The sequence below is a fragment of the Sapajus apella genome, unplaced genomic scaffold (genome assembly GCF_009761245.1).
Source record: "Sapajus apella isolate SASKATOON/1434 unplaced genomic scaffold, GSC_monkey_1.0 scaffold44, whole genome shotgun sequence".
Classification (NCBI taxonomy): domain Eukaryota; kingdom Metazoa; phylum Chordata; class Mammalia; order Primates; family Cebidae; genus Sapajus; species Sapajus apella.
Window position 1 is genome coordinate 6097197 of NW_022436984.1, and position 12534 is coordinate 6109730.

General features: G+C 35.1%; 1 protein-coding gene across 13 annotated transcripts in view; it reads left to right on the forward strand.

Annotated features, from left to right (window-relative positions):
- Nucleotides 1-12534, forward strand: part of BIRC6 (baculoviral IAP repeat containing 6) — a 258154-nt gene that overhangs the window by 172975 nt on the left and 72645 nt on the right. For all 13 annotated transcript variants that reach the window (XR_004257190.1, XM_032239247.1, XM_032239252.1 and 10 more), the window contains 4 exons: nucleotides 989-1120; nucleotides 1546-1710; nucleotides 6021-6194; nucleotides 7723-7919. Coding sequence is in view for 12 of the 13 variants with exons in the window: in XM_032239247.1 (XP_032095138.1) it covers nucleotides 989-1120; nucleotides 1546-1710; nucleotides 6021-6194; nucleotides 7723-7919 (668 nt within the window). In the remaining variant the exon portion in view is untranslated. The remainder of the gene's footprint in view (nucleotides 1-988; nucleotides 1121-1545; nucleotides 1711-6020; nucleotides 6195-7722; nucleotides 7920-12534) is intronic.

Genomic DNA, 12534 nt, shown 5'->3' on the forward strand with positions numbered 1-12534 from the left:
CTGAAAATACAGAAATTCATAGCATGTGCCTGTGGTTTCAGTTACTCGTGAGGCTGAGGTGGGAGGATCACTTGAGCCTGGGATGTTGGGGCTGCAGTGAACTGTGATCACACCACTACACTGCAGCCTAAGTGGCACAGTGAGACCTTGTCTACAAAAAAAGAGAGAGAATTGGAGAATTGATAAGTTATATTCATATAGTGAAAAAAAAACTAGTATCAAAAGTTTATTCAGCCTTTAAATTTCTTAATCACAGAATCACATTATATGATTACCCATTTGTTTTATAATTTTTAATGGTGTGCTGTATGCCACAGTACTGAAAGAAGTATTTGGAGAATAGTAACTATCTGTGAAAGCCCTTAATATTCATTTTTTAAAGTTAAACACATTAAATTTTAAAACACTTTGTTGTCTAAGATTCCTGTTTTTGTCCTAAATAAAAATTAACAGAACGGGAAATCTCTGTTACAGAAATATACTTTGATTTGTAGTACAAGCAGAAGTCTAGTTTAATGCTATAGACTGAGTCTTGAGCTTGAGTCCCATATTTTCCATTATACAGATTATATCAGTAGGCTTTTTAAGGCTTTTATTCATTTTGAAAATAGCACTCTTCCTTGATTTCTATGTTGTGAGGATTGAATTAGGTGCAGGTGCCAAAGACATTGAACTATGGCTACAATAAAGCAAGTTTTCATGCTACAGGTTTTTCATTATTTCTGGAGGTAGTACTATTAAAATACTGTATATAATAATTTATAAAGAGTGGAACTTAAATATCCTGGCTTAAGGACAGTTGTGAGTCTTCTTCATCAGTGTCAGTAAAGAGTGGATATCAGGCCTTTATCTCATGCCATTTCTCCTAAATTCCTTTATATTGCCTTAGTATTAAGGATAATATTATCTTGCATAATCTTCCTCTGAAATATATTGTTTTCTTAATGATTTGGAAAAGCAGTGTATTTTAGATAATATCTTCTTACAGATACTCCAAGTATCACAGCTAAACTAATTAGTGAACAAAAAGATGACAAAGAAAAGAAAAACCATGAAGAGAAAGAAAAAGTTAAAGCAGAAAATGGATTTCAAGACAATTACAGTGTTGTTGTTGCCTCTGGTATGCTTTCTGTTTTTTATAATCTTGATTTTGTTTGGGTTTCTATAAAATATTACAATGTTAGTTACAGGAAATTCATGTAATACAATGTACTAATGTACAAAGCCGAGTCGTAATGATGCTTTAATACTAGATTTTTATCTTTTTATCTTTTTTTCCTACTTTCTACTAAATGGATTGTCATCGATATTTCAGAGATTATAGCAGCTAGCTATAGTTTTTACTTTCTTGGAAAATAGTTACAGATGTAATGCTAAAATTATTTAAATACTGTCATGAAGGACAAATAGAATTGGGAGATTAGATAATGGATTCTAAGAAACATTTCTATATTTGACATTTGCTAGGAATGCATGCCTCATTAAAATATTTTAGAAACACCATTTTCCTTCATATTGATGTGTTTACTTTTCCTTTTCTTTCAGGGCTGAAGTCTCAATCTAAACGTGCTGTGTCAGCTACACCACCTCGTCCACCATCCAGGAGGGGGAGGACAATACCTGATAAAATAGGAAGTACTTCAGGAGCAGAGGCTGCCAACAAAATAATTACTGTCCCAGTGTTTCACCTGTTTCACAAACTCTTGGCAGGTAATACTCCACAATGAATAAACATGAAAGAAATTTTAGTAGTCTTAAAACTATGTAAATCAGAGGTACAATCACCAAAATCATGTTTAATCAGATGCCATTGATGAGATCAATGAGTTAGACTTCTTCCATGCACTTTCTTCCAAGAGAAGTTACAGCAAAGGAGTAATCTATTACATGTCCTTTTTAACACTATCAAGTTATATGTTTCGACTTTACTGATTTTGTAAGTTTTTCTATCAAGTGTGCCATAAAATGATTGATAAAATAGAGAGTTTGTGACAAGTTATTTAGGAAACGTGGTGGGGCAAATTTTTAGGACTAGTTCAAATAGTAAAACTCTTACACCACTGGTAGTTAAGAAATATGTTCTTCCCAGGTAAAACAAATTTATTGAGCACTATCTTGTCTGTTGTTCAAGGTGATAACAGGTTGAGCATCCCTAATCCAAAAATTCAGTATCTGATACTTTTTGAATTCTTACAGACACAAGTGGAACAGTCCACGTCTGACCTCATATGACGGTTGCACTCTAAACACAGGCACACAATGCACAGTTTATTCAGCATCCACAAGAGGAAAAAGACCCTTCCAGCCCCCTTCAGATATTTTTTGAGGCTGCCTGATTTCCCCCTACATATCCACAGTTGGTAATAAAATTGCACATGTGCATGCCAGACATTCCAACACCAGGTTTCCCACAATGCCCCACGTGGTGCCAAGACGTATGTGCAATGGTGTGTCTTTTTTTTGCTCTGCAGTGTTGATAATTTCAAAAAGGCCTGCAGATACCTCTATGGATAACAGTAATAATAAAAAGAGGAAGGTTTTATGTTTATCTTTAGCACAGAAATTCAAACTGTTGGAGAAACTGGACAGCAATGTAATTGTGAAATGTCTTCCAAGAGAATATGGTGTTGGAATGACCACTATAAATGACCTGAACAAACAGAAAGATAAACCATTGATGTTCTGTGCTGCAAGTGGTGAACAGAGGTTAATGAAAAATAGAAAAGGTCAGGCGCGGTAGCTTAAACCTGTAATCCCAACACTTTGGGAGGCTGAGGCGGGGGGATCATGAGGTCAGGAGATGGAGACCATCCTGGCCAACATGGTGAAACCCTGTCTGTACTAAAAATACAAAAATTAGCTGGGCATGATGGTGTGTGCCTGTAGACCCAGCTCCTCGGGAGACTGAGGCAGGAGAATTGCTTGAACCCGGGAGACAGAGGTTGCAGTGAGCCGAGATCGTGCCACTGCACTCTGAACTCCAGCCTGGGTAACAGAGCAAGACTCCATCTCAAAAAAACAATAACAAAAAACAGTGCATAAAGCTAAAAAATGAAGATCTTGATTGTGTGTTGAAATAGTGAATCCATCAGTATTGGCAGTGGACATGTGCCACTTAATGGTATGCTGATCATGAAACAACGATCTATCGAGGTGAACTGAACATTGAAAGGAACTGTGATTATTGAACACACTGGTTGCGGAAATTTAAGAAAAGATATGACATTAAATTTTTAAAGATTTGTAGTGATCAAGCATCTGCTGACCATGAAGCAGTGGAGAAGTCAATTCTTGATAAATTTGCTAAAGTCACTGCTGAGGAAAATCTGATGGCAGAACAGTTTATAATGCAGCTGAAATATCATTATTTTGGTGTTATTCTTCCAAAAAGAAACTGGACTACAGTTGATGAGACAGCCTCTCCAGGAATTAAGAATACCAAGGACAGGGCCAGGCGCGGTGGCTCACGCCTGTAATAATACCAGCACTTTGGGAGGCCGAGGCAGGTGGATCATGAGGTCAAGAGATCCAGACCATCCTCGTCAACATGGTGAAACCCCGTCTCTACTAAAAATACAAAAAATTAGCTGGGCATGGTGGCGTGCGCCTGTAGTCCCAGCTACTTGGGAGGCTGAGGCAGGAGAATTGCCTGAACCCAGCAGGCGGAGGTTGCAGTGAGCTGAGATCACACCATTGCACTCCAGCCTGGGTAACAAAAGTGAAACTCCATCTCAAAAAAAAAAAAAAAGGAATACCAAGGACAGAATAACTGTCTTGGGGTATGCTAATGCAACTGGCATGCATAAGTACAAACACGCTCTGATGGGCAAAACGTTTCACACTTGCTGTTTTCAAAGAGTGAATTTCTTACCAGTCCATGTTTACACTGAAACAAATGTATGGATCACCATGGACATCTTTTCTGATTGGTTTCACAAACATTTTGTACCAGTGGCTTGCATGTACTGCCCGTAAGGTAGACCGGATGATGTAGAAATTTGTTATTTCTTGATAATCCCCCAGTTCATCCTCCATCGAAAATTCTCAAAACTAATGTTTATGCCAAATACTGTCTCCCAGATTAATTCAGCCATGTTTCCAGGGTATCTTTAGATCAATGAACAGAAAATATAAGTCCACTTTCTTAAACAGCATGCTGGCAGCAGTGAACATAGGCATGGGTGCAGAAAATTTTCAGAAGGAGTTTAGTATGAAGAATGCCATGTGTGCTATTGCCAACGCTTGGAAAACATTGACAAAGACACAGTTGTGCATGCCTGGCACAACCTCTGGCCTGCAACTATGTTTAGTGATAATGATGAACTGCATGTGACTTTGAAGGATTCTTTATGTCAAGCAAAAAATAACATCTCCTTACATATGTAAAAAATATATCTTAAGAGTTTGGCAGTAAGCTGGAAGAAGTAGAGTCGAAGAAGTTTTCAACTTTGATAATAATGCTTCAGCTATTCATTCGTTAACTAGTGGTAAATTAGCCGAAATGGTTTTGAATTATGGTGATGATAGTAACGAAGAAGGTCAGAGTAACACCACATAAAAAGTGCTTATAGAAGAAGTCATGGTGAAAATGTTTGATGGGCATATTGAAGGATTAGGACAGCATGCATTCATAGCAGAAGGACAAACCATGTCAGTTTTTAAAATTAAAGAGAGACTTCTGAGCTAAAAACCATGTTAATGAGGCACATGACTTTGCAAGAAACGTTTTTAAAAGCCTTCCAGCAGAATGTCTCTTCATCCTCATAGGATCAATTTCTTGGTCCTCACCTGCTTCTGATGTTTCTTACCTAGAAAACACAGTTTATAGTAACCTTTTAATAAAAACACAGCATCACAGGTGAAGGCCAAAAGCCTGCTGTTGTTTGTGGTTGCCTTTGCTTAATAGTTGAAACAGGTATCCTGGTGATGCTACTATGCTGCTTACTTACTCTGACACATTATTTTTTTCACTGTGTTAATGGTATGTCGTATTTTTACTGTTAAGTACTTATGTGTGAATAAATGTAAGAAAACAATTGCCTATTGATAGCATGTAAATTACGAGGAATGATGGTGATGCCAAACAATCACACATTAACAGTGGTGGCTGAGGTAGTGACACCTTTGCTTTCTGAAGTTTCAGTATACACAAACTTTGTTACAGGCACAAAATTATCAAAAATACTGTATAAAATTACCTTCAGGCTGTGTATATAAGAGTTGTGTGTGTGTATGTATGTATGTGTACACACAGATATCAATTTTATGTTTCCACTTGGATCCCCTCCCTAAGATAACTCATTTTGTACATACAGATATTCAAAAATGCAAAAAAAATCTTAAATCTGAAATAGTTCTGGTCTCAAGCATTTTGGATGAGTGATACCTTTGTCTGTTTTATCACCATTTTCATGCTGTATTAAAATTAAATTGCCAACTCAATTCAAAGGAATTTTTCTTCTTAACTTTGCGTTGTTGATTCATGGTGGAGGTCAACAAACTAATGGCATGTGAGTTGGATACTTCTGTCCAGAGAGGTCCTTTTGACATATATAACGGCCCATTACCTAGGTGATGTAAGTCTCCCCTTCTGCCTGAAATAAAGTTTTGTTGGAATACAGCTGTCCCCATTCACTAGTGTATTGTCCATAGCTGCTTCTCTGCTACAATGTAGATTAGCAGTTGTATCAGAGACTATATGGCCCCCATAGCTTAACATATTTACTAGGGGCCCTTTATGGAAAAAAATGACCCGTATCAGGTCTCTGGGAATGTCTGTTCCTTTGTTTTTGTTTTATCCATGACTTTTTACACCTTTTACAGATATTGTTGTTCATTATTATATGTCAGAAATAAATTCAGTTTTGTAAACTTTCCAATGGCTGTTGAATTTTTTAATTGTTTTGAAATTGGTTTCAGAATGAAACTCTTGCCTGTAATTTAGTAAAAGCAGTTAATAATTAAGCCAAGTAAATGTTTCTTTCTTGGTTTCCAGATTTAACTTAGTTATATCATTTTAGGCCAGCCATTGCCAGCTGAAATGACACTTGCCCAGCTTTTAACTCTCCTATATGACCGAAAACTTCCTCAAGGTTACCGCTCAATAGATCTGACTGTTAAATTGGGATCAAGAGTTATAACAGACCCAAGTCTATCAAAAACAGATTCTTATAAAAGACTACACCCTGAAAAAGGTATGTGCATAATACTACTTTTAAAATTATAGGCTGTTGTACGAAGAGGCAGAGATTTCTATAGCTGATGACCTAATTGACTTGTATTTTTATTTTATCCATGTAAGATAAAATTTTTTAAAACTGAATTTTTGTAAATATAAAAAATGGCCATGATTTCAGTTGGAAATTAAGTTGCATTACATCTTCTTATAACATCACTTGTTTTATCAATGGATGTACTTTAATTTCTAGTATTTCTGTGAGAGCTATGTGAATTGTTGTTTTATAATAAAAGTGAGAACCTTAGCTTACAACTTACTTGTAATTTATATTGAGTGGCATTTCATGCACATAAACTTGTTTTCTCATATAATTGGGAGCATGTATTTTTGTTTTTTACTTATATATTCCATTAATTTTTATTTTACAGACAGAGTCTCGTTCTGTCACCCAGGCTGGAGTGCAGAGGTGTGATCTCAGCTCACTGCAACCTCTGTCTCCTGGGTTCAGCCTGGATTTTCCTGCTTCAGCCTCCTGAGTAGCTGGGGTTACAGGCACCTGCCACCATACCTGACTAATTTCTGTATTTTTCGTAGAGACAGGGTTTCACCATGTTGGCCAGGCTGGTCTTGAACTCCTGACCTCAAGTTATCCGCTCACTTTGGGCTCGCAAAGTGCTGGGATACAGGCATGAGCCACTGCACGCAGCCCTTATATTTCATTGAATATTTTTGAATGTTCGTTTTTGAATTGGCTGTTTTTTTCATATGGATGTAAGAAAATTTACCTGTTCCCCAATTGTTGAAACACTGTGGTTATCCCCAATTTTTTACTCCTTTAAATGCTGTGTAAGTAATTTTCATAGTGAGTGTGGTATGAACTTATTTAAACTTTCCATCTTTTTCATGATTAAAGTTCAATCTTTAGTTATTAGTCTTTCATATTCTTCAGCAAATTTTGGTAAATTTACTTTGCCCAGTTTTTCAGCAGGATTATTTCTCTCTTTTGTTTTAATGTTTAAAGGGTATGGTTATGTGACCTTTGGTTTTCTTTAGTGAGTAATTCAAAGCCAATATACTTTATTTTTTTGTTTTCAGTAAGAGAATTATTTGTCATTATTCAATTTTTCTTAATAGGATACTTTAGAGTATATTCTTTGCTCTGAGTATTTTGAGAACTTATTTATTTTAACATAGGATATAAGTACAAGTATGCCCTAAAGGACAGTGCTTCTCAAACTTCAGTATGTTTACAAGTTACCTGCATAGTAGTATTAAAATCCAGATTCTTCATTTCAAACAAGCTTGCAGGTGATGCCCATGCTACTAGTCCATGAACCATTCTCCCGATAATAAAACTAAAGAAGGCAGTATCAAGTCATTTAAAGGTCATTGTAGCATCTAGCCTTGATACAGATATATCTAAATAAATGATGTTTTGTGCTCTTTTTTGAGTAGCAAGAAAGCAGTAATACCTGCTTTTGTAAATGAAAGAATATTATAAAAATATACCCTTTCTTACCTATTATTTGTAATTTATTGTCTAGATCATGGAGACTTACTTGCTAGCTGTCCAGAAGATGAGGCTCTCACTCCTGGTGATGAATGCATGGATGGGATATTGGATGAATCTTTGCTTGAAACTTGTCCCATTCAGTCACCATTACAAGTTTTTGCAGGAATGGGTGGACTGGCTCTTATCGCCGAAAGACTACCGATGCTGTATCCAGAAGTAATTCAACAGGTAAGATAAGATTTCCTAATGGAGTATATCATTCCATAGCTTAGCTCTTCATTTCATATGTTTGTTTTTTAACTTACTTGGATAAATTTTGTAGAAATACCCTTTGTTTTATATTTTTGGAACATTATATTACTCTTTCAACGGTCGGTCTGTACAGAGCTTCATGAGCATTAGTAGGTATGGAAGAAATGATGAAGATCAAGCACTTTTGCTGGACTTATTATACTGTGGCATTTTTCTTGATTTCATGGTTGTCATACTAGCATTCTCTTTTCTATACTGCTTTAAATGTGATATTTATTAGATATATTACTGGAAATAGAAGAGTAAAATAGTAGTATATACTACCAAAGTATGTCTTTTTGTCTAACTTTTATTCCTGTTTCAAGTGCCATTTCCATTTTTGGTGGTTTAAAAATATAATGTGTTCGTTAATGTTTTTGTCAATGTATGTGCTTTCCATGCTTTTGTACATTTCAGTAATAGATTATAACATTTATTTCTCAGTAAATGAAACAAGCATGAGTGAGGATGTAGGAGATTTTGGGGAAAAACACCCAAAACTTCTAGATGGACCTAATCAGCATTTATAGAACACAGCATTTAACAGCTGCAGGATGTACTTCTTTCCAAATGGGTATAGAACTTCACCAACATAGACAGTATGCTGGCATATACACAAAGTCTCAGTAAATTTAAAAACATTAAAATCACCGGGTGCGGTGGCTCAAGCCTGTAATCCCAGCACTTTGGGAGGCCGAGGCGGGTGGATCACGAGGTCAAGAGATCGAGACCACCCTGGTCAACATGGTGAAACCCCGTCTCTACTAAAAATACAAAACATTAGCTGGGCATGGTGGCGCGTGCCTGTAATCCCAGCTGCTCAGGAGGTTGAGGCAGGAGAATTGCCTGAACCCAAGAGGCGGAGGTTGCGGTGAGCCGAGATCGCGCCATTGCACTCCAGCCTGGGCTACAAGAGTGAAACTCCGTCTCAAAAAAAAAAAAAAAAATCATACCCAGTATGTTCTGTGACCATATCAAAATTAAATTAGAAATCAATAGCAATAAGATCTGGAAAACCTCAAATATGTGTAACCCAAGCAGTGTAATTTTAAATAACAGATCGATGAAAGAAGAAATTACAAATGATACTACAATATATTTCAAAATGATAGTGCCAACATGACATGGGATATAGCTACAACAGTCTATGGACAGATTTTATAGCTTTAAATGCTTATAATAAGAGATTTATCAGTGATGTACACTTCTACCTCAGGAAACCAGAAAAATGAGTACAATTAACCAAAAATCTGAAGCAAGGAACTGTTACAAGTAAGAACCAGAATCAATTGAATATAAAACAAAAATCAAAGAGAAAAAAGAAAGCCATACATTTTTTTCTTTTGAGACTTTTAGTAAAATTGATAAATTATCAAAAATTTTCAACAAAAAGAGAAAATCACACAAATTGGACATACCACAAATGATAGCAAGCACATTATTATAATTTCTATAGAATAAAATAATAAGGTACTATTATAACCAACTTTATGCCAGCATATTTGATAATTTAGAAATAATGGATAAATTCCTTGAAAAACACCACCAGAATCAACACAAGAAGTGTATATGTACGTTTGTATGTATGCATTCACACAGAATTGTAATCAAACATAGGAAATTTTTAGTCTGTTTTCATTTTTAAGTACCATGGCTATGATTTTGAAATCACATTAACCCCATGTTTCTCCAACTTAAACTAAAACTAATTTTTTGTTCTTAAATTAGAGCATTTGGCTACTTTAGAAAGTATCATGTCTCCTCATTTGCTGTGACATATAATGAGTATCAGAATTAAAGACATCACATGGTTGGAATATTGGAATTCCTAAAAGTCTTTGATATAAATCATATCCTGTTCATTGAATTTAAAATAATGTATTTGTGTTTTATACATCATTCAAAGTGAGCATGTTCTTAATAGAGTCTTTGGGAAATTGAGCTGTTTAATCCTAGTACATCAGAAATATAAATCTTTGTTGTTAATTGAGGAAAAGTATGTTTTTATATACTTTTCAGTTTTGACTTTCCAAATGTGAACTAATAGATACAAGTGAATATAATACATAGTTTAAAAAATTAAATCTGTCTTAATATTAATGCCCTAAAACAGTACTGTTTGAGTAGTTATACTTTTGACATTTATATAAACATCAGTTTATATTCTTTTACTGTTTGCTGCTTTTGCATAACCTGTATTGTGAAATTAATCTTTGTTGATGCCTAAACCTGTGGTGGTCTCACCTGTACAGCTCTAATATACTTTCTGTATATATAACTATACCTTATTGCATGTATCAGTCTTAATGTTGATGAGCATTTTCATTGTTTCCAGTTGTTAGCTATAATTTAAAAAGTTGTGAAGAATGGTATCCATCTCTATTATAAGACTTAAAAATTTTTACCTGTATAATGGGTGAATGGGAAATGATATATGACAGTGGTTTTAATTTGCTCTTCTGATTTTCATGAAGTTGAGGGTCTTTTACTTGTTGAAGAATTTGAATGCTATAAATCAAGAACTCTTTGGTTTTGCTTTCTTTTTGCTTTCAATGTATTTATTTTGTTTTGTGGCATCATTTGAGAAATAATCTTTTGAGAAAACTGAATTATGACAAGGAGGTAAAGTTCTGCTTCTTTAACAATGTTCTCTTATCATATAGGCACTTTTGTATGGAACTGTCTTGTGTGCAGCGTAAAATAATAAATATAGAGCTATTTTTAAAAAATCACCTGTAAAAAGTTTCAAAATGGTTTAGAAGTGAAAAGTGCCTTGAATTCCCATGTTCTTACAGTTAGGCAATTTTATATTGTCATTCTGACCTAAGCTTCAGTAGTCAAAATAGGCTGGCATCAAAATTCCAACTGTTTTATTCAGTATACAGGTGGATGTAGTATAGCTGTAGATCAGCTTAAGACTTTTACATATATGTGTAAAAGAAGGAAGAAAAAATAATGAATTAATCACAGAGTTACCTCACCATTCATTTAAAAATTACCCCACAGAGTTACCTATCAGTCTACTAAAGTCATACAGGAAGCTTAGGAATGATCCTGATGTTTTAAATGAATAGTGAGATACTGAGATGTCTTTGTGATTAGCTCACTATTTAGTTACATGTTTGAGTGTGGAACTTCACACTAGTATTTAGCGAAGTGCATTATTCATGGCCGAGTAAGATAAATGGAATATTTCTAAATGAAATTAGAAGTTTGTAGGATCACCATTGGAGTTCGGTGTTTTGGCTCAGAATTGGAGTTTTTTGTTTTGTTTTGTTTTGTTTTGTTTTGTTTTGTTTTGTTTTGTTTTGTTAATTGTTAAGATTAAATTATAGACATGCCGCTCCTTCACCCCTAAGTGTAGAAAATTTCTTACATATAACCACAGTACAATTATACACATCAGAATTTCACATTTAACCTGTACTGTAAACTCCAAGTCTTATTCATCTTTTGCCAGTTGTCATCCTTATGTTCTTTAGGCCCAAAGAACAAGAAATCAGTTTTCTTTTGCATAGTTTGAGGGCAGCAGTGGTTCAGGATTCAGTTCAGGTTCATACATTGCATTTTGTTGTCTTGTCTTGTCTTGTAGTCTCTTCAATATGTAACAATTCTCCTATCTTTATTTATCTTTCATGCCTCAATAACCTTGACAGTTTTGAAGAATACATGCTAGAAGTTATGTCTGTATATGTACTTACACATATATACATGCATGTATTTTCTAGAAAAGTTTGCAGATAGGGCCCAGAAGCAGACTTCCCCAGTGATATATGTATATCTATTTTCCATATTGTCATTTTAAAATGTGATTTTCCACCAAAAGAGATCAGAGCTCCTTGGAGAAATTCTAGGATTGAGAAAGGGTATGTAGAAGATGAGACTAGAATGTTTTGCTGTGCTAGAAAGCAAGGGAATGCTCAAAGAACTTTGGGGACAAGTTAAAAGGAAGCAGGATCCTGCTTTAGTGGGGTTTCAGAGACCAAATCCTATTCCCCTTGGGCATCAAAATTTATGATGATAGTAACAGTATAACCTATGTAATAAAATTAGAATCCATACTGATAAAAATTAATAGATAAGAAGGGAATGTTTTTCTTTATATCTTGGTGCCAACTAATATATGTAGAAAGAATGACAGAAAGTCTCCTTTTGACAACCACTGTAGTAATAATTGTTTCAGGCACAATAACAAAAATGCTACGACTAACCAATCAAAAGTTTAGTGAGAAATAAGGCATTTAAACAGCCCCAAGAATCCACATACAGATACTTAACTAATTATAAATGTGGAAATAATAGCTAATATAGACACACTTAGCAGACACTGCCATTCTTCTGATGTCATGTGCTTCATGATGTTTAGAAGCTTGTTTTTATTTTTATTTATTTTTTGAGATTGCTTTGTTGCCCAGGCTGGAGTGCGATGGTGTGATCTTGGCTGACTGCAACTTCCACCTCCTGGGTTCAGGTGTTTCTCCTGCCTTAAACTCCTGAGTAGCTGAGACTACAGGTGCACACCACCACACCCAGCTAATTTCTGTATTTTTAG